The following is a 21,654-nucleotide window of genomic DNA, read 5'->3' on the forward strand; positions in this document are numbered from 1 at the left end:
AATTACAATCTTCCAGCACACGTTTGAAATTAGTCACCAGCCTCAAGTTATTGCCAAACTCTCGATGGTGATGACACCCACATGAAGTCACCGCCTCAGACTTGTATCACAGTGTAATTTAACCCCAAACCTGTCAAACGTGGATAACCGTGTGGTAACGGCAGGCCTGGCGTTCCTCGCTCTCTTTCAGACGGCGATGGCCTCGGCATCAGCATCATCGGGATGGGTGCAGGAGCGGACATGGGCCTGGAGAAGCTGGGCATCTTCGTCAAGACGGTCACAGACGGAGGAGCAGCACAAAGGGATGGCAGGTAATGATGATGATGATAATAATAATAATAATAATATTAATAATAATAATAATAATAGAAAGAAATGCAGCTCAAAGTGCTTTACATACAATACCAATAAAAAACAAACAAAAAAAACATGTCATTCATGTAAGAGAACATATTTTAAGTAACATAAGAACATGTTAAAATGATATTTAAAAGAAAAGGAAATAAAGAAAGTAAAATAAATGTAATTCAATTTAAAGATGCATAAAAACAAAAGAAAGAAAGTGATAAGAATTGTGCATGAAAATAAAAAATGCAGGTGTAGTCAAGTGCAAGATCTAGTTAAAGGCTGAAGTAAATACAAATGTTTTCTTTTAAAGACGTTTACTGAACTAGCTTCTCTGATATCTACCAGCAGTCTGTTCCCATTTTGGTTTGTAAAATTCACTTTCCTGTAAAAATGAAATGCCCTCGTTCAAACTCTGTCTTCAGCCTTTGCTTTGCACACACACGTGAACATGAGGTGAGCTATTTCCAGGAGTGGATGCTTCGCGGTCTCGTTTTTGTTCTCGCCAACTGCAAACGCGTCTCCCTGCCGTGCATGAGGACTTTATAAATGGAGCTCGGTTTGTGTGGGAGCGTCTGTATAAAGAGGTTTCACTCGGTTGAATAACAGTTGAACCCCGTGACTGTAAAATCCTAAATCTCTCCCTTTGGCGCTCTCCTGCAGGATCCAGGTGAACGATCTGATCGTGGAGGTGGACGGGACCAGTTTGGTCGGAGTCACCCAGACTTTTGCCGCCACTGTACTCAGGAACACCTCAGGAACCGTCAAGTAAGAGCTCCTCCAACCAGTCGTGCTTTCATTGCAACAACACTGATCCACCTGAGACACAAACAACCTCAACACCAGTGTAGAAACTTTATAGTTATATCGTTATTCTTTAGTCAAATTAAGTTACCCCTAAAACTCCAGAAGTGTTTTGTGGACTCAAACACTTCACCCACCCCTCCATCGTCATAGTGGTGAGGAGATAATGAGAGAATTTTTCATTTTTCTGTGAACTATCCCTTTTTTAAAGCCGTAGCTGTGACTACATCAACGTCATTTAGTTCCACTGCCTCAGTGACACACAGCATTCTTGCTCAAAGAGGTGGTTTCCTCTTGATATCAACCCAGAGTCGGTCTTTACACGCCGGGCTGACTTCTACCACATCCTGCCCATTCAGACTGTAGATGTGTATCTCTCGTCTCACGGGGTCCTGGTTATACCCTTCAGTGTTTAAAAAGCTCCTTTTGGACACATTCAGATATTAAGGCCACAGAGAATATCAGGAATAAACACAGCCGGCATCCAAAGTATTGATTTGAAATGCCAGAGGTCTATTTGTAGCCTCTCTGGCGTTTTGGGCGGAGCGGACTGTTCCCTTTGTGCTGCTTTTGTCAGCGAAGCTCATTCATAATTCAGGGTTTGGTGGTCAGCGCTGTAATTATTAGTGTTGTGTGACTTGTGAAGATCAGAGGCCTCCATAGATGGCTCATCCATTATGGATCCGCTGCAGTGGTGGTGAGAGGTACCACAGGGCTCTGGTCCTATTCATAAAAACGGAAAAAGAAAAACCATCAGGGAGACGAATAGACAGAAACAGGAAGTGTGCTGGTGAACATTTAATTACCCGCTGGTGCAGCAGAAATTGAAAGGCTGCAGCTTAATAACCGTCTTCATCGTGATTCACTGCACTTTCCCTTGCTTTACCGTCTATATATATATATGATAAAGATTCAGGAACATGTCGCCTCTATAATGAACCAGAGTTGATTTTAATCGTAGACGAGGCCGAGGACACAGAGACGGCCTTTGTTTACCTCTGAACAGGAAGCTCTGTTCTGCAGTCAGACAGCTCGCACGTTCCTGACGGCGTTAACACTCTAAGCAGAATATTATATATGAAAAACAGTGGTCGTCATGTATTATTTATCATGCAACATGCAGTATTATACCATGTCAGATGTAGGACTTGGCCCTTTGAACATGATTGGGTTTAGTGGCTTATCGGGGATGTTGTTCTAATGGTGTTTTTTTTATTTTTTTTTAAACCCAGGTTTGTGATCGGGCGAGAGAAACCGGGCGAGCAGAGCGAAGTGGCCCAGCTCATCCAGCAGACCCTGGAGCAGGAGCGCTGGCAGAGGGAGATGATGGAGCAGCGCTACAACCAGTACATGGACGAACAGGAGGTCAGTGCTGACCCCTCCCCCGCCACTTGCTCGCATACACACACGTATTCCTGCAATTGATTCTCAAAACTGATTCTGGAGATTTTTACAAGACAATAAAAAACAAAACAAAGCCTGTGATGAGCATGAATGTTTTGCAGCTCAGTTGTTTTGATAGGGGGATTTAATCCATTTATCTGGATACATTATCAACCTTCAGAGTGAGAATATGAAACGTTTGTCCTGCATAAGCTTCTTGGCAACAGATCAAAAGGCTTCGCTGAATAGTGTTAAAGTTTAAGTTTTTTTTGCGATCGTTTGTTGGCCACACGTGTCCTTGGTTCCCCTTCAGGATTATGAAATGTTACTCTGCACCATTGTGACCAGAAGCGACTCGGTCTGGTGTGGCTGTGTGTGTGTGTGTGTGCGCGTGCGTGCTTCTGGCGCGAAGCCACGCCGTTGTCCGTCCAGCGTGTAGTATCAGTCTGATTAAACCATAAGCTGAGCTCCAAAACGGGGACAAATCAGGACGACTCAAATTTTGTGACGCAGGAGGACGCTTGCTTTGTTAATCGTTGCGTCTCAGATTTTATTTCTCTCCTTTTTCTTTTACTGAAACAGAGCTCGAGTCCAGAAAAGGACAAGTAGCTTCATTATGGTGATAGAGAGGAAGTTTCCCCATTCATGAACGGGGGTGGTGGGTGGTTCTTGAAAAGCAGTCGGTTGTATAATGGAAAGAACAAGTCTGCTCTTTTGAGTTTGGCACCATCTAGTGTCCTCATACTGTAATGTCAGAAATCTGTTCGTTAAAGCAACTTCCTATTTTATGAGCAATAAAAAGTAAATGTCAGGAAACAGTAGTTTTCTTCTCCAGTACAAACATTCTAGGTGTTAAAACAATCAAAATTACACAGACAACATTTGCACGACCTTGGTTATGAGATGGTGGCCATCACCTCTGTTGTAACCTTCCTCCCTGCAGGGCGCCGAGTATGGCACAGATGAAGAGGAGGACGAGGACGAGGAGGTCAGTCCGCCGTATCCCAGCGCCATCGAGGTGTTCGACTTGGCAGAGAACGAGGACATGTCGCCCCTGGAGACGGACCCTGAGAAACTGGCCCATAAATACAAAGAGGTGAGCGGACGTCTCCTGATTCAAGTGGAACGTTCCACATGTAATCACAGCTCGTTTCCTCTCATGTACCTAAAATTAACACGTGTATTTAAACATGTCGTCTCTCTGCTGTAAAGCTCCAAATAAAACATGCTGTGACGCAGGCTGAGATCCAGCAGCTGAAAAGAAAGGTAAGGTGTTCAATTTAGATGATATTTATTATATATCTTATACTAAATAACATTTAATACTAGTACCAAAGGATTATTTCAAAGCTCAGAGGTCTGTTAACTTTCCAGCTGCACCACGCGGAGCAGGACAAGCAGCGCTGGCGGATGGACAAGGCTCAGCTGGAGCAGACGCTGCAGGAGAACAAGGAGCGCATGGAGAAGCTGGAGGGCTACTGGATGGAGGCTCAGAGCCTGTGCCAGGCGGTGGACGAGCACCTGAAGGAGACGCAGTCCCAGTACCAGGCCCTGGAGCGCAAGTACAGCAAAGCCAAACGCCTCATCAAGGAATATCAGCAGAAGTAAGAAGCTGGCATTAAAGAGTTGTGTGATATATATGTGTTTAATTTGAGTTGAGCTAATGTGTCATGTCCTGCCTTCATCAGGGAGATTGAGTATTTGAAGAAGGAGACCCAGCGTTGTGCACAAGTTGGGGAGGAGGCCTCCCTCCTGAAAGAGGAGTCAGGACAGCTTCAAGAACAGGTACTGCAGGTAACACAGACCGAGGCTGCTTCACCCGGCACGTAGCTTTTATATATATAGATAGATATAGTCAATGAGCAACTCTGTAAATAATAAACTACATGCAAATGGACAGTCAAAGAGAGAGAGATATCAAATTCAACCTAACACTGTGTACCAGGTAGTTGATGCATCATAACGGGAAGAAAAAGATATTTGGTTATATTAACATAACATTATTGTAGGTACTTTTCATCTATATATTTGACTGTGCACTTCTTAAATTAGTTTGCTAGAATTCAGCCTCAGCTCAAGGTGTTTTTACTTTGCAGCACTTGTGAGAACAACTTGACACGACAGCTCTTCTTCACTAGATCTTGTGACATTTCCACAAGCTTTAAAATAAGTTGTGCGATGAGGTGAAAGCTCCAGCGATAACCACAACCCCCAGAGGAACATATTTAGTCACTTTGTGGTGTTGGTTATTAAAACCCTGATGTGACTCACACATTTTAGTCAAAGTGTTTGTCTAAAAAAAGAAATTCAGATATATTTAACGTTATTAAAAAGGTGTTCGACATCAGTAGCAGCAGCAGCTCACGCACTTCTGTGACACAATTGTTGTATGAGGCGACCGGTGTTGAGACAACGTGTCTGAGGACATGAAGGAGCAGGAGGGACGTCTCTGTGTTTTAACCGATGGTGGTTTTAGGGTTTAGTTTTAACATAGATTTGAGAAATGAGAGCGGCTTTCCAGATGACTCCAGAAAACTCTACGTAGAGTCCAAGACGGTTTGAAACACTGGGTGACGTTATGCACCATGTTCAAACTTTGATGTAGTTGTTTTATAAATCAAAACCCTACTTTAAGTGCAGTTTGTATATAAACGTTTCTCCTGACTGTGTGTGCGTCTCCTCTGCAGGTGGCCGACCTCGAGTGCCGGGTGGAGGAGCTGAAATCTGAACCTTTATAAGCCTTTTTCTTCTTCTTCTTCTCCGTCGTGTGTCTCCGAAAAAGCAGAACTTCAGCAGATGAAGTAGACGATTGTGTTGTAGTACTTGCAATGAACCGCAGGGTATTTCTTGTCTCCAACCTGAGCTTGGTTTCCGGTCACATACTGTATATGTGTTCCTCCTCCCCCCCCAGCCCAGGCTTTGTATTCACCCTTTGGAAACATTGTTTTTCTGTTTAACATGAATGGGAACGTGAAGAACGGATCTTTATCATCAACGAATACAGACTCTGTTGAGCTCTAGATGTAATGTTCCTTTTTTTTATAAGTTCAGTATTTAATCCTTTTAATTTGTCGTTTGGTGACAGACCATGCTGTTGCTTTTTAATTGCCAAAAAAAACAAACTCCTCTCTTTCTTTCGACTAGTTTCGTGACCTCTTCTTCTTTTCTGAGTTTGTACAGATGTGATACTGTGTGGTTTAACAATCAATTTGGTTTGTAAAAAATTTTTATTATGTGTATAACATTTAACATAATATAAACTAATGAGATTGAGGATTGTTGTGTATATTTTATGTGACGAAGACGTGTAAAATGGACGGAGATTGCACTGAAGAAGACATCACACCAGGTGCTTCACTGGAACGGAGGAATAAACGGGAACGAGACGTTTTTTTTGGATTTTAGTTTTTCTTTTTTTTTGAAGTTGTACAAACGGTAACCCAACCTTCATAGGGGTCTTGTCACTTAACCTTGAAAACCACCTGCTGCCTACCTTTCAGAAGTGTTTGTGTATTTTTTACACATAAAGACTCAGTAACGAGCGACCGATCCTCCAGTTTCAACCCCTCGCTTCTTTGAAAATACAAAAAAAAACAAAAAACAGGACCACAGAGACGAGCCTCCACAACTGCTGTGCCACAAATCAAAAATGGATCTTCTTTTTTTCCCCTCCCCCTTCTAAAAATGGATGTTGTCAAGGACTTGTGTAACTGGTATTAGTTAGGACTACTGATATGAGAAACATGACTGGACTGGGGTGTTAACGGAGCCGTGACCAGCAGCAAAGTTGCAGATTTAAAACAAAAACAAACCAGCAGCTGCACTTGACACCGCTGTGTGTAGCACATGGAAAACACTGCCAGGTTTCTACCTGTTTCAATTTACGCACAGTTTAAAATGAAACTCCAGTCAACTTGTGACGACCGTCATAAACCAGTATGTTTGTATAGTTCAGTTAAGACTGAAATATTTTACGTAATATTTATAATATAGTCCAGGTGCGAAATAAGAAAGCTAACAAGGACAAAATCTTTACAAAAGCGATGTTCAATAGACAACGTTATACTGTGTCATGTAAAACAAGTAGTAGATCTGAATGACGACAAAAACAAAGATTAACAAATTGAAAAAAAAGGCATGGTTATGAGTATTTTCATAATATTAAGGCTTGTACAGTGCACATGCTTTGCATTGTATGTTTTGTGGAATAAATGGTCAACAGTAACGGTCAAGATGGTTTTTATTTCAAAGCAAGTTGACATTGTGAAACGAGCATTTTGTTCATGTGAATGTGCATCTTCCTTTTATTCAGATTGACTCGATCAACAGAATAAATTGAATTGGAGAATCCTACTTGTATATGAAATTATTTATCTTCAAACAAACTCGAGTTTAAATAATATGTACAGAACATTAAACAAACATCTGTAACTCTTCATTATGAACCAACTGTGTGACCTGATTACATGTGCATCTTCTGGTGGTGTCTCCTGAGGTGATAGTTTCTTGAAAAGCTCTTTCCGCACTGGGTGCATTTGAACATTTTCTGTCCCATGTGGAGCATCTGATGAGCTTTCAGACTCTGCGGGCGGCTGAAGCTCTTGCAGCACTCGGGGCAGCTGTGGGGCCTCACGCCCGTGTGCTTCCTCTCGTGCCGCTTCAGGTCCCCCGACTGCCGGAAGCTCTCTCCGCAGTGGGTGCACAGGTACGGCTTCTCCCCCGTGTGGGTCCTGAGGTGCACGTTGAGCTGCCCCGTGTACGAGAAGCTTTTGTCGCAGTGGGGGCAGCTGTACGGCTTCTCGCCCGTGTGGATGCGCTGGTGCTGCTTCAGACTGTAGTGGTTGGTGAAGCCCTTTCCACAGTCGGTGCACAGGTACAGGACCTTCACCTGCTGAAAGCACGTGTGGCACTTGAGAGCTTTGGCGCTGGCGCAGCTCTTCCTGCAGTGGGGGCACGTGTACTCCTTCTCCCCCTGCTCCTCCTCCAGCTGATCCATGAGGTTGTCCGACTCGCAATGAGAGAGAAACTCCACCGGGTGGTGCCGCTTGATGTGTTTGATGAGGTAGCTCTTCACGGTGAAGGAGAACTGGCAGAAGGAGCAGGAGAAGGGCTCAGACGTGCAGTGATACTTCATACATGTGTTGCTCTTCTGGTGCTGTTTCAGTTTACTGGGCGTAGCGAAGACCTTATCGCAGCGGTCGCAGCGGTACGATTTTGCGTTTGCGTGCACCGTCTGCTCGTGTCGTCTCAGGAAGCCAGACTTGTTAAAGGTTGCCCCACACTGACCACACTTGAGCGGCTTCAATGTGCACTTATGGGCTTTGAGATCATCTGGGTTTCCATACGTCCGTTTGCATCTGTTGCAGCTGAACCACTTGTACTTCACGTTCCTGACAGTCGGTGCTCCTGGTTCAGTGCAGCTCTTCTCGGGCTGAGCGCTGGCGGGCGGCGTCTTCTTGCTGCCGTCCGCCCTTCGTTTTGGAGCGATGAGCTTGGTTATGTCAGAAATCCTCGATCTGGCTGCAAGTCGCTGAGGCCTTTGAGAGGGCTGTTTCTGGGTTGCTTCAACCGATTCAGCCACGGAGGGAGGTGGAATGAAGTCAGCGTCATGGCTTTGATCGTTATCGACATCGTCTTGAAGTTCCTCTGTGGTATTTTCCGAGTGCTGCTCACTGATGTGCTGCTGAAGGGAATCCACCGAGGAGAACGTCAGGGAACACTCAGCACAGCTAAAGGGCAACGTGGTCGTTTCCTCTGCAGACTGACTTTTCGCCTCTTTCCTTTCATTTTGTTTCTGGTGAAGCCGCAGGTGCCGGGTCAGGTCGTGGTACTGGCCAAAGCACTTCTGACACACGGTGCAGACGTACGGACGCAGCCTCTCATGGACAGTCATCTTATGCTTTCTGAGGGACGCGTCATTTCTGAAGCTCTTTCCACAGTCTGAACAGTTGGACTGAGACGTTTCGGCCTCTGCTGCAGACGTATTCTCAGTTTCAGTTACATCCATAGCTTCTTCTAGATTCTCACTTACATTCATTTCCTTTGTTTCATCAGTTTCAGGTGGATCTGCAGATTTAGAAAGTTCTGAACTCGTCCTCGTCAAGGTCTCTTCTTTCTCACCGTTTTGATCGGGAGCTTTTGGCGCAGTCTGCTTCCTGTGAACCAGCTGGTGTCTGATGAGGCCAGATGCCTGGCTGAATGTCCGCCTGCACTGTGAGCAGCAGTAGGGGCGCTTGTTCGAGTGGACGCAAAGTTTGTGCCTCCTGAGGTGAGGCATCTGCTTGAAGATCTTCCCGCAGTCCTCACATGTTTTGGAGTCAACGGGATCGACAGATAGCACCACCAGGGAGGCTACAGAGGGACTGGGGTCGGCATCGGAACTGGGATTCTCAGGGTCAGCAGCCTCAGCGGCAGGTGTCGCGCAGCCCCCTGCAGGCTGTGTGTGGAAGTATTCTGTGTGTCGCTGGAGAAAGGCCTCTGTAGTGAAGGAAAGCTGACAGTGGGGGCACAAGAAGATCTGAGATGTCGAACTTGTATTATTCTCTGAAATTAAGAAGAGGAGGAAAACGTTACTGTCACGCTACATTTTACCACGTATGAAAATAATGACTAATTAATAGGAAAACAGCCAATGAAATGCAGGCAGCCAACTTGTATATATATTCTTGTGACTACTGATTGATCGTACCTGCTGAATTTAACTTCATAAGCCACATCTGGGTCCAAGCTTCACTGAAGAGGGTGAGGAGCTTGTCGCTGGGCCACACTGTGAGCTCGTCTCCAGGGTGTATGGTGCGACAGCAGTGGTACAGGATGCTGCCCTTGTAAGGAACTGCCAGCAGATTGCTCTCGTCTTTGTTACGAGCACAGTTGACGTACCTGTGTGTGAAGAAGATTAGAACATTTCAGATTATCACATTAATTGCAGAAATGTTTAGAAGAGAAACTCAAACCATCTACGACGTCTGTATGTCCGTAAAAAGCAAGTGTATCAGTGACCTAACAACCTTCACTGTCCGTCTATCTCTTATATTGTGTATAATGAGGATGAGGATGTGTTCTTCACCTCATCCAGTTTGAGTGTGATTCCCTGGCAGCATCAATGTACTCAAACTCATGTTCTCCTTTGTAAATCTGCAGAAAAGGAGAACAAGACGTTGTAAGAATGACACTAAACCACAAGTAAAGACTCATGTTCACTCTGTTTGGCTTCTCTGATCTCACCTCCCAGGCAAAGTCACTTTCCAGTGCATTTTCACTTGTTGTCACTTCCCCCTCAAATGGTCCAAAATGCATTCCTGGAGACACCGATGGTCCATGATTCATGACCCCGACGCCGGCCCAGGGAATACTGGACCTGCCTATCATCAGCCCATAGGGCAGAGTGAGGAGGGCCCTCTGGGGGACGCCCACGCTCGTGGGAAAGTCGAGGATAAAAGACGGGCCGTTAATGTTTGCGGGATCGATTTGGTCCTGGAAGAGGGGGAGACACTCCTCACAGTCTGGGGAATAGAAAGAAAACAGAAGAATACAGTCAGTGATCTTTATACATGTCCATTTTAAACCACTACACAATTCCTCCTGAATAATGTGCAGGTCTGACCTACGCTGCTGTGTTTGATTGTTAGGTTACTTCTGCCACAGTAGGATCAACCAGTTAATAAATCCGAGGGTTCACTTACTTTTCCCACCTTTCATCTCTGTGGATGTTTAATGGGTATTTTCAATTTACAGACATGATGTTCATAAAGATTATAAATGTTTTATGATTATAAAAGTGTTGATTAATTTTGTGTTTATGACTTGGATTGTAGATGGTCCCTACGTGCAAGTCCTTGTGTGATCTTGTGTGTAACCTATATACGGTGAAATGTGTGTGAGTGGTATGTCCAGTATCTTGAACTCACAAAAGCCATCATCAGCCTCTGTGGTTTCCTCTTTCCCCACAGTTTCCAGTAACGTCTGCACTGGTTCTTCTGCTGCATCTAAAACAGGAATCCCTGCAAGAAACAAAAACACACATTTTAGAAACACGTGTGCGTGTGAAATCACATCTAAGATCTAATCTAAGATGGGAACCTGTGCCTGCTGGGGTGTTGTCATCAGGGGGTAAACACTCCTCGATCACAACCACCTCCTCGGTTGTCTCGACCCACTCCACCTCGTCGCTCCTGCCCGACATGAGCGCAGCCTCTGTGGGGGGATTCAACACACATCTGTGGGTGAATGAATTTACACTAACACGTAGAAAAAAAAGACAAGATAAGAAGCAGCAGCAGCAGCTAGCTAAGTTAGCATGGTGGCCCAGCTAGCATCACATTTAGCTGGAGCCACCCTCAGGCTAACAGCTCAGAATTAGCTCATTTATCCCAGTGTTGCTGTAACAGAGGCAGCAGCAGCATTAACACAGAACAACACGTCGCATGAACAGTTTCTACATTAATATAAGTACATGTTTGCACCTACTTCTGCACAGAGGCTCTGTTCCGGGGGTTGTTTCGCTAAATAGCTCAATCAGGCTAAACGCCACAAAACCGAGGACGCTCCCCCCGGTAGTGATTACATGTCCCTTTCAGCGTAAGGGCTCACATTTCCATTTCTTTTCCAAAATAAAAGAGGTGACGCAAGATCTGCCTGAGCTGTTTATTCACTAACGAGTCAAAACAACACAACACAACACACACACACACACAAGTCTACAATCACACAACACCAAAACACAAATCAGCGAAGACAATTCGAACCTTTTGAGCATTTACTGTTTACCCATATTATAAGTAACGTCGCTGTGAGAACAAGGTACATCTGCGCCGCTGGTGTAGTGGTATCATGCAAGATTCCCATTCTTGCGACCCGGGTTCGATTCCCGGGCGGCGCACTTACTTTTGTCCCGGTTCTACAGGTTCCTCTAAGAAAATGTGTTTTTCGCGATTCCAGTGATCATGATGTATATTTGTTGGATCTTGGTGATGAGGTAGAAGTATTATGGTCTAAATTTTTTTGAGTCTAATCCAAAGATATAAACCATTTGAATGTGATGTCAATTAAAGTACCTGAATAACCTAAATAACCTGATTTTGTTAGGAAAGCACTTAATTCATAGAATATTAACAACTATATCAACAGATGGAAGAATTCACTAAAGTTTTCACAAAATCACTCCAATGCACGAGGGACAAAAATGCACTGAAACTTTCTTTCTTCAATCAATCAATCAATTACATTTTATTTGTATCGTCCATATTTTTTATTTAATGTATTGTAAAAAAAAAAAGAAGAAGACAATGCTTTTTAAAAAATTAGAAATCTAATACTGATGTCGGCAAAATGTTTTTATACACAAATGTAAAATGACTTTCTAACTCAACTAACACAAAGGCTGTCAACACATTTCTTCATTAGGATTTATAATATTTGTACACATCTCAACCTGTGACAGACACAGTGGGACACATGACGGGGGACAGGAAGTGTCTCCAGGTTCCCAGGTGAGCTCACACCGGTGACGTGCCCAGATTCTACCCGGTAACTGACTCAGGTTTTTGGGGGAAATGAAACGTTTTTCTACCGGAGCTGGAGAGAGAAACACCTTTATCACGATCTGCTGCCAGATGAGTTCGAGGTTGTTTCTGTTGGATGATGATCAGTACGAGGTTTATTATAAGTTTTTCATATTATAATGTGTCATCCAAACTATCACCACTACACAATGGGGTGTTTTGTTTTTTTCAATATCCAATAATGTGATGTTTAATCAAAACTCCTCTAGGGGTCAGTGTTGTATCAGTGTTGTGGTTGCTGGAGGTGTTTATGTAATTTCGGTTTACTTTACTTCCTTTCTACTTTATTATTTCAGCGTTTAAGCCTAACTTTTAGGTTAGTTAATAATAGTTATTTCTTTATTTCTTGAGATGTTTTCTCTGAATGTATCTGAGTTTCCATGTAAATATTCAAGTAATGATGGGAAAGAGTCTTTTGCAAGTTTATGTGGTTTCCTTTTATAGTTTGATTAATGATTGCATGAAAACTTAAAATAAGATAAAATGGTAGTATTTTCATATTTTTGAAGTATTTATTCTATTTATAATAAACACAGCTGCTTATTCAAGCATGTTTTCTCATATTCCAACAGTTATAGTTGTTTTTGCTTTCTTCATTTTTCCCATAAAGCCTGTTCTGATCCATGTATTTGCCCTCCTTCTTCACCACTGAAGCAACAACAAATCTTTTTTGGACTTTTAACTTGTGCCGTACATCAAACGAGATGAGTGAGGTCGTCCGAGTGTGAGGAGTCTGTCCCATCCAGGGCGACCTTTGACCCCGCCACCTGCCCTATAGCCCTGGTGCCTGGAGGGCATCATTAGGGGCGAGGAGGTTGAAGATCATGGGAGGGAAGGTCCTCTGCTTTGACAGCGGCAGCAGCACAACAGCTGGGCAGCCCCGAGTAACAAAGGATTATGAGGAGCACTGACTGGGTAAGACGTCCCACTTCAGACAATGTCTGCTTGCAGGACACTCTGCTGCTAATTTGATTTGGTCGGCAGAAAACTGGGGATAATAGTGTCCCCCCCCCCCCTTTTTTTTCTGTGACGTAGTGAGACAATGCCACCACCTCAGCTCAGCTTCACCAGGCAGCACAGTCTCGTCCAGGACAGGCCAAGCTGCAGGGGGCATAATGAGCGTGAAATCAAAGCAAAGTTAGAAAAGGGAAAGTCTTCATAGAGGAATGCTCTTAGACCTTCTGCTCCTTGCATCAGGCCCAAGGGTTTAGTCGGGGAGGAGGGTGAAGGTTTACTTATGCATGAGGAGCAGCTTGAAAGAAGTGACAGTTAACCCCCCCCCCCCTCACAGTGCAGGTTTAAGGGTTGGAGGTTGGAGGTTGGGGAGAAGGCGACAAAAGGACGATTGGTTACGACCCGGCTGACCTTCGAGCTACATGGACCTCCAGCTTCAAAGGCTCATATTTGCATCATAGTTCATATTGTCAAATACATTTTTAAATTTTCATCATGCTGTGTCAGCAGCATGCGTGAACTCCTAACTCGCTCTTGACTAGCACCGGGCCAGGTCAGTCCACGTCAGTCATGGCGTAGAATGTGATTAACAAGATCTTAATCTGCATTACCTTGTATTTGCATGTCACTCAGACGGGCGGCTGACTCGCCCGGAGCTGTTCAGATATCACACCGTTGCCAGGTCTAACGAGACGGGCATCAGATGCAAAGGCTCAGTGCATATGCAAATCCCACCGGTCTCAGGGGGAACTGACTCACGATAAGAACAGTGACTAAATCTCCCCATTGTGGAACACGTGCTCCGAGAGTCACGTGCAGCACTGTATCCCAGGACCTGTTGGAAAACTGAGGCCGAAACAAGGATCATAATGAGCAACAAGAGCCGACAGACCAGTGACGTCGGAGCGACAAGTGCCTTGATCTGAGGACCGAGCTGTTTCCAACCTTTCCCTGCTCGGAGTCATCAGGGCTGGAAGACTTCACATGACTTTCTGACCTCATTTGCCGATAGGGATCAGACGCGCAGGGGGAATATACAGCCACAACGAAGGGAGGCAATTAACAGGAACACCATTACTGAGATATGGGACTGATTAACATCCACATCCAGCCGAAGCCAAATAGATAAGAGGGAATCTGATTGCTCATTGATTGGGTCTCAGTGGTGCCGCTGCAGCGGGCAGCTCCTTGTTTGCTGGAGTTGGACCCCGTTGCGTTCAAGCGCCCCTTGATTGAGCCAGCAAAAAAGAGTGCAGTGAAACGGCTGTGACCACACATCAGGAAGACGATCAAAGAGGCCAAACGCTGGCTCCTCGTGAACAACACTAACCCCCAACAGATGACAGGGGGAAAGTTGTTGCTCATACGTGACTCAGAGCTCAGTGTCGGAGAGCAGTGACACGGGCTGGAGAGGTGACACCTCATGGTTGATGTCAAAGAGCCATTGTGTGACTCCGCTGCAAAGACACCAAGATTTGTTTCCCCCTACTCTTGATTTTGTTTGTGTTTGTTTCATTAAGCTCGAGCCTCTTTTCTGCATTTATGACTTGACTGATTTGTGCCGAGAGACCATCTGTCTTTACAGCGTGACATCTGGAATTTATTTAGATAATTGCAAAGAGATTATTCTCCATCTGCAAGACCTCGTCTATACAAAAGACGTATAGAAAAACAATCAAAAAGCAAAATTAAACACATCAGTGCTTTAACACCTGAGGCAATGGCGTTCATTGTATTTCAAGTTGGATGTCACTGTGCCATTATTCACAGGCTGCACTTTTGTTTTTACATTTTGTCCTGTGGGGGGCGCACTATCACTGCTTATAGACCTGAATGAGTCAAGCAATCATCTGCAGTGTATCATCTCCTTGTCTGTGAGTCATATCTAACGTTAACTCTGTTAAATCACTATTATTTATGAATAATGTAGTAATTATTGTAAATTGAACGTAAAAATAACAAGTTTTGCTTTCTTTATATTATTTTAATCAAAAGCTCATAAAAGATATATATGCTTAACTTCAGACTAGTCTGAAACTACTCTAATAACAGGCTTTAAAAGCCATTTGAATACTGTATCTCTTAGTTTTTCATGGCAAGGCAATGGAGTGTGTCAGTATTAAACAAGGAAAGAGGGCGTCACGCATTGACCCGTGCTCTCAATGGCCCCCAGTCTTCCCAGAGCAGCTCCAGACACATGTAGGCGACAGTGTTAAGTGTCATAATTTCTCTATTTTCTCAGACATAAATACAGGGACGTAAAAGTCGAAGGTCAACTGCATAAACTTCCCTATTTAGGGGAAGGTCAGTAGACTCGTATCGTCTGAGGGAGGAGAGGGGGGGCGGCACCTTTGGAACAAGAAGGCAATTCACGGAGGGAAAGTTACGGCAAACGCCATCTGACTCTACTTCCTGCCACAACATGAACAGAAAATGAATTGTAACGACTCCAAAGGTCTTAACGCACCGCAGAAGAAGAACAGACCACTTGAACAGGCCCAGAGCTGCAGCAGCGGATAAGAGACGCAATTTGACTTACGGGACAATAGTGTCTGTAACTTCTGTCTCCAACAGTAAACGTTGACCGGCAACAATACCAAGTGTTTCTATTTAAAGTGCTCGCTGACACAGTGTGGGAGAGGGTTCAGGACGCCTAATGGACATCTTTATCAGTGCTCTTCCTCATCGTTTGACTCGTGCACTTAATCACCGTCTCTGAAACAATTAGCTACTCGCTCATGTCAAGTGCAGATGTTTGTGCTCCTTTGAATCCTGATACCAGCAGAGCTCTTGCTGTTCGGAGGGGTCCTGGTACGTGATAAGCAAAGGTATTCACGGCTTGCGGTGAAAACACAAACACACAGTTACACACACACACACATATACACACACAGACAGCATCTAAGTTTTAAGGGGGCTTTTACATCTGAGATGATGTGTTTTATTGAGTGAAGGAACTGAAGCTTGGGATGAACTGCTGCTCCCCTTGCATAACAATGAATGGAAATATTGATGGATGTTGTTGCCCAGTCGGTGATTTTAATACAGAAACTTTCTACCTTCTTAAAGCAACTAAAAACAACAAAAAAATGAATATCTCGGGATGAAAAGGAGGAGCCATACGCATAGGAGACGTGGAGGTGTCACATTTTGGTGATAAGGGTCGATGCCCGGACAATCTCCTGTTGCGTTTTTCATATGTGAAAGTCCGTAGAAGGTCCGTAGCCATTTCTGGAGTTCGTGTCTGAAAATGTCTGTAGAGGTCGTACATGTGAGATTCAACATTCTCCTTATCCTAAGTCAGTGAACCATCAAACTAATTCTGAAGCTGCTATTTTTGCATATTGTTGCATTAAGGCAGATCCCCCAGAATATTCAGGCTACTTCTGAAAATGTTGATTGCTCTTCACCCTGCTGCCGAGTTCACCATCTCTCTGTAACCCACCAAACAACAGTCACAACAAAGACCACTTTGCAGACATGATAACTTGACGGCTGTTTGTCCAGTCAACGCTCTGTGGGACTCTAACTCTCTCCTCGCTTGACCCCCGGCCCAGGAAGAGCCTTTTTTGGAGCCGACGAGAACCAACGGGTGTCCTAGTTTCGATATCTCACAGCTCAGCGGGCTCTCCAACATGTTGTTACAAGTGCTGGGGAATCACATGCAGCCTGGTTGATTCATGCCTTTTGTGTTTTTCATTTAGTTGTCATGTGCAGATTTTTTTCTTTTCGGTGGAGACCTGGGGATAATACTGACCCGTATTAGCAGCAGATGTTTTGGGTCATGGAGTGAAGCGTCTGATGTGCTTTTCCCAGGGGCTCATGTGGTGAGAGTAGTATCGGTTGTGGGTCCACCAGAGTGTTTTGTATGAGGAAGACGAGCATTTTGCACCTCCTGCTTAAGAAAGAAAAATGATAAACTATTTTTATCCCTGTATTCAATGGCAAGGAGTGTTGTTGTTGGTCTTGTTTTATTGACCAGCTTCAGATGAAGCTTGGACCAGCAGGTGATTAGCTCAGTTTAGCATGAAGATTGAAATTACAGGGTAACTGCAATCTTGACTGTCTTGATGTCCCCCTAGTGGCTGGCTGCAGTATAGGTCATAAACCCTGCCTCTTCCATGTTGGTGGACGGGACATTGGCCAAGCTTAAAAAGTCACATCAAATACATTTTTCTGTCTTTTTAGTTAGTTCTTGTCCATGTGTTCATTTTCAGCCAAGTTTGGTTTGAATTAGTTATTTGACAAACATTCATACTACACAGCTAGGCTAGCTGTTTCCCCCCATTCCCAGTACTTATGCTAAGCTAACATCGCCCACTTCAGCTTCATATTTAGCACACTCACATGAGAATGGTGCCAATCTTCCAAACTAACTCTTGGCACTACTTCAATACAAAGACACACACCTGTCAACTGTCAAATGCCTTTAAAAGGACTTTAAATATTGAATGCTTCACATTCACGTGAAAATGTCCAGAGGTTCGACCTTTCTTAGGACAGCTGTGCCAAAGATGTGTCGGCGTCTGGATGAAAACGACTCAGCTGAACACATCTCACTGAACCGGCCTCTGGCACCAGAAACCGTCGGCGATGCAAAGAACTTTCGTTTCTGACCGGTTTGATATTGAAACGTACCTTTTTTTTTTTTCTGTCATCTGTGCCTGAGATGCTTGTAACTATTGTGATAGGTGTCTCTCCTCTCTTGTCATTGCACGATTCACTGAGTCCCGCAGCTTCTCACCCTGCCCTCCCCCCAGTCTACAGCTGTTAAAACACCCCACATTATTCCCATAATTGTTTCCGCGTGTGGGCCGTTATTTTAATGTGCCAAGCTGGATGAGTCAGGAATCGAAAAACTGTTTGCGGTACAAAAGGCGAGTATTTTCTGACTACTGACATTCCTTTGTCCCTTCTGACGTTTGGACTATTCCTTTGCCTGAGTAGCTGCCTCATTATCAGGCGTTTACCGTTGAACTTAGTGCTATAAAACAAATAGAACCTGACACAGGCAGGAGCCGCGTGAATATTCTAACTGACCCTCAGACTTGGGTCCCTGCGTTTAACATTTCGGCAATATTTCTTCTTCACATTATTTCAGTTGGACTGTGATAAATCTGTCGGGTCCCCGGCTCACGTGACTGATATGCATTTCATAAAGTCTGAAATGGATATGGAGGGAGAAATGAAGTTATCGTGAGCGCTGGCAGTTTTTCCCTCGGAAATGATGTCAATTTTATTGACTGATATGAATTAACAGGTTCTCCAAGATAGCTATTTTCTTTTGGTTTCAGTAACGAGGTAGTGTTGCATACCTTTGGGTTTCAAGTAGGGCTGGAAACAATAAAACATATCATTTCTTTATTTGGTTTTCTTTTCTTTGCCCATAAAGAAGAATTTAAACCACAATAATTGCTCAGGAACAACAAATATTCGTAACTACAGCACACTGTTTTAACAATTTAACAAGTTTGCATAATAATTACCAATATCGACTGATACAGTTTATCTTTTCACATCACCCACCCTTAGTGTCAAGTCTTTCAATTTATTCACATTTTGCTTGTTTACGCCTGAAGCAAACAACAAAAAAAATGGATTTGCTGAGGTTTGTTTTGAGTGTTTTTCTGAAGAGCCTTCTTATCCTTCAGTGAACTGCTTCTCTGGGAGACTTATTTAAGTGCAAATTTTATTCTCTCTTACTCCTTTTTAAAAGGTGTTTATGTAACCCTAATGACTTAATCAAAATTAGTGATTTAACTAGAAAGGTTCTGGCCATTCCTCAAATTGCCGTGTGCCTGTAATTCGTACTTTCTTTCCCCCCGGAGAGCCTTGACTCTGTGCTTTTGGCTTCTTTCTCTCTGTTGCATGCAACCTCCCCCCTGTTGGCTTTTAATAATTACAACCGTTTTTTTCCCTCCGACGTCTGTTAACAGCTGTGAGAAAATTAATTTGAAGCCAGTGTGAGAAAAAGCTAGATAAAAAACACACACACACACACACACACACACAACACAGATACACAAACAGTCGCTCTCAGGCAGCGCAAAGCCGGACAATTTATAGTTCTCCTTGCAAAACGCTCTATAAGGTGAGATAAAGAATGTAACCGATCCTCGTGCAGCTGCAGCTTATAACAGTTGTGAGTGTTTAAAAGGTGCTCCGCCGAGTCGCCCGGGTCACTGGGCTGTTTTTCTTCACCAGTAAAAGAGCGAAGTAAGAATGACACCGCTGGAGTCGTCTTTCCCACACAACCCGGCACACAATATCAATTTAACATTTCACCGGGCATAACGAGTGTGTGTTGGATGGGGCCTGTCATCCAGTTACGGCTCCTCGCAAGGGGCTGTGAGAAAGTGAAATGTCATGTTTAGTGGTTTGAAATGGAAAGTCGGTTTATTACACGGAGCTGTTACACACTCGCACGCACAAACACACACATACACACAATGTCTAAACAACAAATCGGAGGTTGCAGAGAGGTACAGATGGAGAGGGCAGGAATTAAAATTACAGGAAGGATGAAGGATATCGGTTTGAATCTTTTGGCCGAGGAAATAAAAGTCCACGGCGGTTTCACTCAGCTCTGTCCAAACACCAAGCCACTGCACATGTACACAACGGAAACCCGATGCCACGTGATAAGTCGCGATGTTTGTGTACCGAGGGAGCCGACGTGACTGCATCTCATCTTTACCGAGTTCGAATCGGAGGCTTTGACTCTCGTAGGCAGCTCATGTGTTTCGAATCAGCCCGATTCACTTAAAGCACTCTGCCAAAGAGGCGGTGGAAACGATCTGCTGGTGTCACAGAGGGAGAAACGCTCTCCTCCTCTGATACCGCAGTGTTAAAAGGTTGTGTGACATACTTTTGAAACAAAGAAATTACTATCCAGAAGTTCACAAAGGAGACATTTTGCGCATATTCAGGTTAATAGTTATAATTTGTGTTTTAACTTGAAGGTTTACAAGCTGTTACGTTCAGAAAACACATCACTTTCCTCAGACTCTCCATCGCTGCAGCTCCTCTTTTAGCCTCTGTCTGAAAAACTTGATTATAGCTCCTGTCTCTTTAAGGCCCCCCCCCCTCTCGATAAATCCCAGTCTACTCTACCTAATTTTTACATTCACAAAAACACAAGAATATTTCATTAAAACAATGAAAATATAAATTTCAAGCACAACAAAAACATGAGAGAAATTATTAGCAGCTCCTTGTTTTGGAAATACAACCCCTGAGTAACGATTACCCTTCAAAAGATTCCATTGGTCCACTGACGGTCATCATTCTCTCAAAATCATGAACATTTATACATTTTATTGAAGATATATAAGATAATGTGAATGTAAATGTATAAGAATAAACACGATACAGACCTAACAAAGTTAATAAGAGTCTGGGGCCTAATGATGTGACAAAATTGAGACCACAATAAAACTTTTAAATTATATGATTGAAAAGATGCTGTGTAGAAAACAGACAAATACGTCTGATATCATCTGTCACTCGCTGAACACAGGACGTCAAACAGCCACTTTTGTTAATGTGAAAAACCGGCCAACCAGAGAAGTGACATCTGGTTTTGAGTCTCTGACTTGTTCATTAAAGAGGAGGTGGAAACCATCCATCACTTCAGGGCAACGCTTTTTATTTAAAGCTCTAGAAATCAACGGCAATGTCTCAAACTTGGAATAAAAAGTTCTTACCTGCGAGTCGCTAGAACATCCGAACATTTTCTCTGACATCCTCTCATTTAGGATCAGCAGACTGGGACTTCAACTGCAAGTTCATCTGAATTTAAACTTAAACAAACCAAACGTAGAATTAAAGTTGTGCAACTGACTTGCACTGGATTTATTTGCTCTTGTGAGTAAAGCAATTTCTCTCAACTGTAATTGGCTTGTAGACAGCGTGCCATCTGAAATTACATTCAGCAGGTGGAGAGCGTTTAAAGAGCAGAGGTGATTTGCAGAGCATGTAAATATTTCCATAAAACCAAACTCTGCTGCAGCACCAAGTCTGGATGGAAAGTCATTTCTTTACAGGTGATAAGAACGAGAAAATACATGCTCTGGTGCTGTTAATTCAATTTTCACTTTGCTGAGCCGTGTAGCCTCAGTCTCACACACAAGATGTACACACTGATGCACACACACACACACACACACACACACACACACACACACACACACACACACACACACATATACAGTATGCTACACATGGCACAGCAGCAGGGATGGCCCCTCCTTTTCACTAATCTGAAATAAAAGCTAACCTCAAAGGGCAACAGTGCGACTCGGTGAAGACTAATGTTTAAAAAAAAGAAAAGAAAAAGGGGTGAGTCACTCTCGAACCCATCGGAACTGCTCTCCACGGCTAATTAAAATAAACCAGTGGCCTGCAATCACCGTTCCAGTTGGCACGGCCCGTATAAACAGCGCGTTCGCCTTGAAAAGGGGAAAGCCGTGGTTCTTAGGACCCAAACAGTGGCGTGTGTCCCAGGCCGGTTGGAGTGAGAGTGCCCGGACTGGACGACAGCGCGAGCGCCACATCTGGGATCGCTGTGTCGTGAAAAACACTCGGGAGATGTTGAGATATCCACACA

The 21,654-nt window shown here is 43.9% G+C and overlaps 2 protein-coding genes and 1 non-coding gene across 6 annotated transcripts in view; 2 read left to right on the forward strand and 1 right to left on the reverse strand.

The window, feature by feature from the left end:
* ppp1r9bb (protein phosphatase 1, regulatory subunit 9Bb) overlaps nt 1-6,880 on the forward strand; it is an 18,961-nt gene extending 12,081 nt beyond the window's left edge. For 2 of the 4 annotated variants that reach the window (XM_035146048.2, XM_035146049.2), the window contains exons 4-11: nt 191-311; nt 1,009-1,113; nt 2,382-2,514; nt 3,476-3,628; nt 3,745-3,798; nt 3,907-4,136; nt 4,221-4,326; nt 5,220-6,880. In XM_035146048.2, coding sequence (XP_035001939.1) covers nt 191-311; nt 1,009-1,113; nt 2,382-2,514; nt 3,476-3,628; nt 3,745-3,798; nt 3,907-4,136; nt 4,221-4,326; nt 5,220-5,270 — 953 coding nt within the window. In that variant the 3' untranslated portion in view covers nt 5,271-6,880. The remainder of the gene's footprint in view (nt 1-190; nt 312-1,008; nt 1,114-2,381; nt 2,515-3,475; nt 3,629-3,744; nt 3,799-3,906; nt 4,137-4,220; nt 4,327-5,219) is intronic. The other 2 variants (XM_047338343.1, XM_035146053.2) reach the window with 2 other exon arrangements.
* On the reverse strand, nt 6,755-11,145 carry LOC118100705 (histone-lysine N-methyltransferase PRDM9-like). Its single transcript, XM_035146047.2, has 7 exons — nt 10,999-11,145; nt 10,612-10,725; nt 10,440-10,532; nt 9,757-10,034; nt 9,599-9,666; nt 9,221-9,411; nt 6,755-9,075 (listed from the first exon to the last, which is right to left on the reverse strand). Exons 2-7 carry the CDS (start codon nt 10,712-10,714, stop codon nt 6,995-6,997), a joined length of 2,814 nt encoding a protein of 937 aa, XP_035001938.2. The 5' UTR covers nt 10,715-10,725; nt 10,999-11,145; the 3' UTR covers nt 6,755-6,994.
* A 194-nt stretch (nt 11,146-11,339) lies between these two features.
* Nucleotides 11,340-11,410, forward strand: trnag-ccc. The gene has a single exon. It is a non-coding gene; the product is annotated as a tRNA-Gly (tRNA).
* Nucleotides 11,411-21,654: the final 10,244 nt, after the last annotated feature.

This window comes from Hippoglossus stenolepis, chromosome 21 (assembly GCF_022539355.2).
Source record: "Hippoglossus stenolepis isolate QCI-W04-F060 chromosome 21, HSTE1.2, whole genome shotgun sequence".
NCBI classification, from domain to species: domain Eukaryota; kingdom Metazoa; phylum Chordata; class Actinopteri; order Pleuronectiformes; family Pleuronectidae; genus Hippoglossus; species Hippoglossus stenolepis.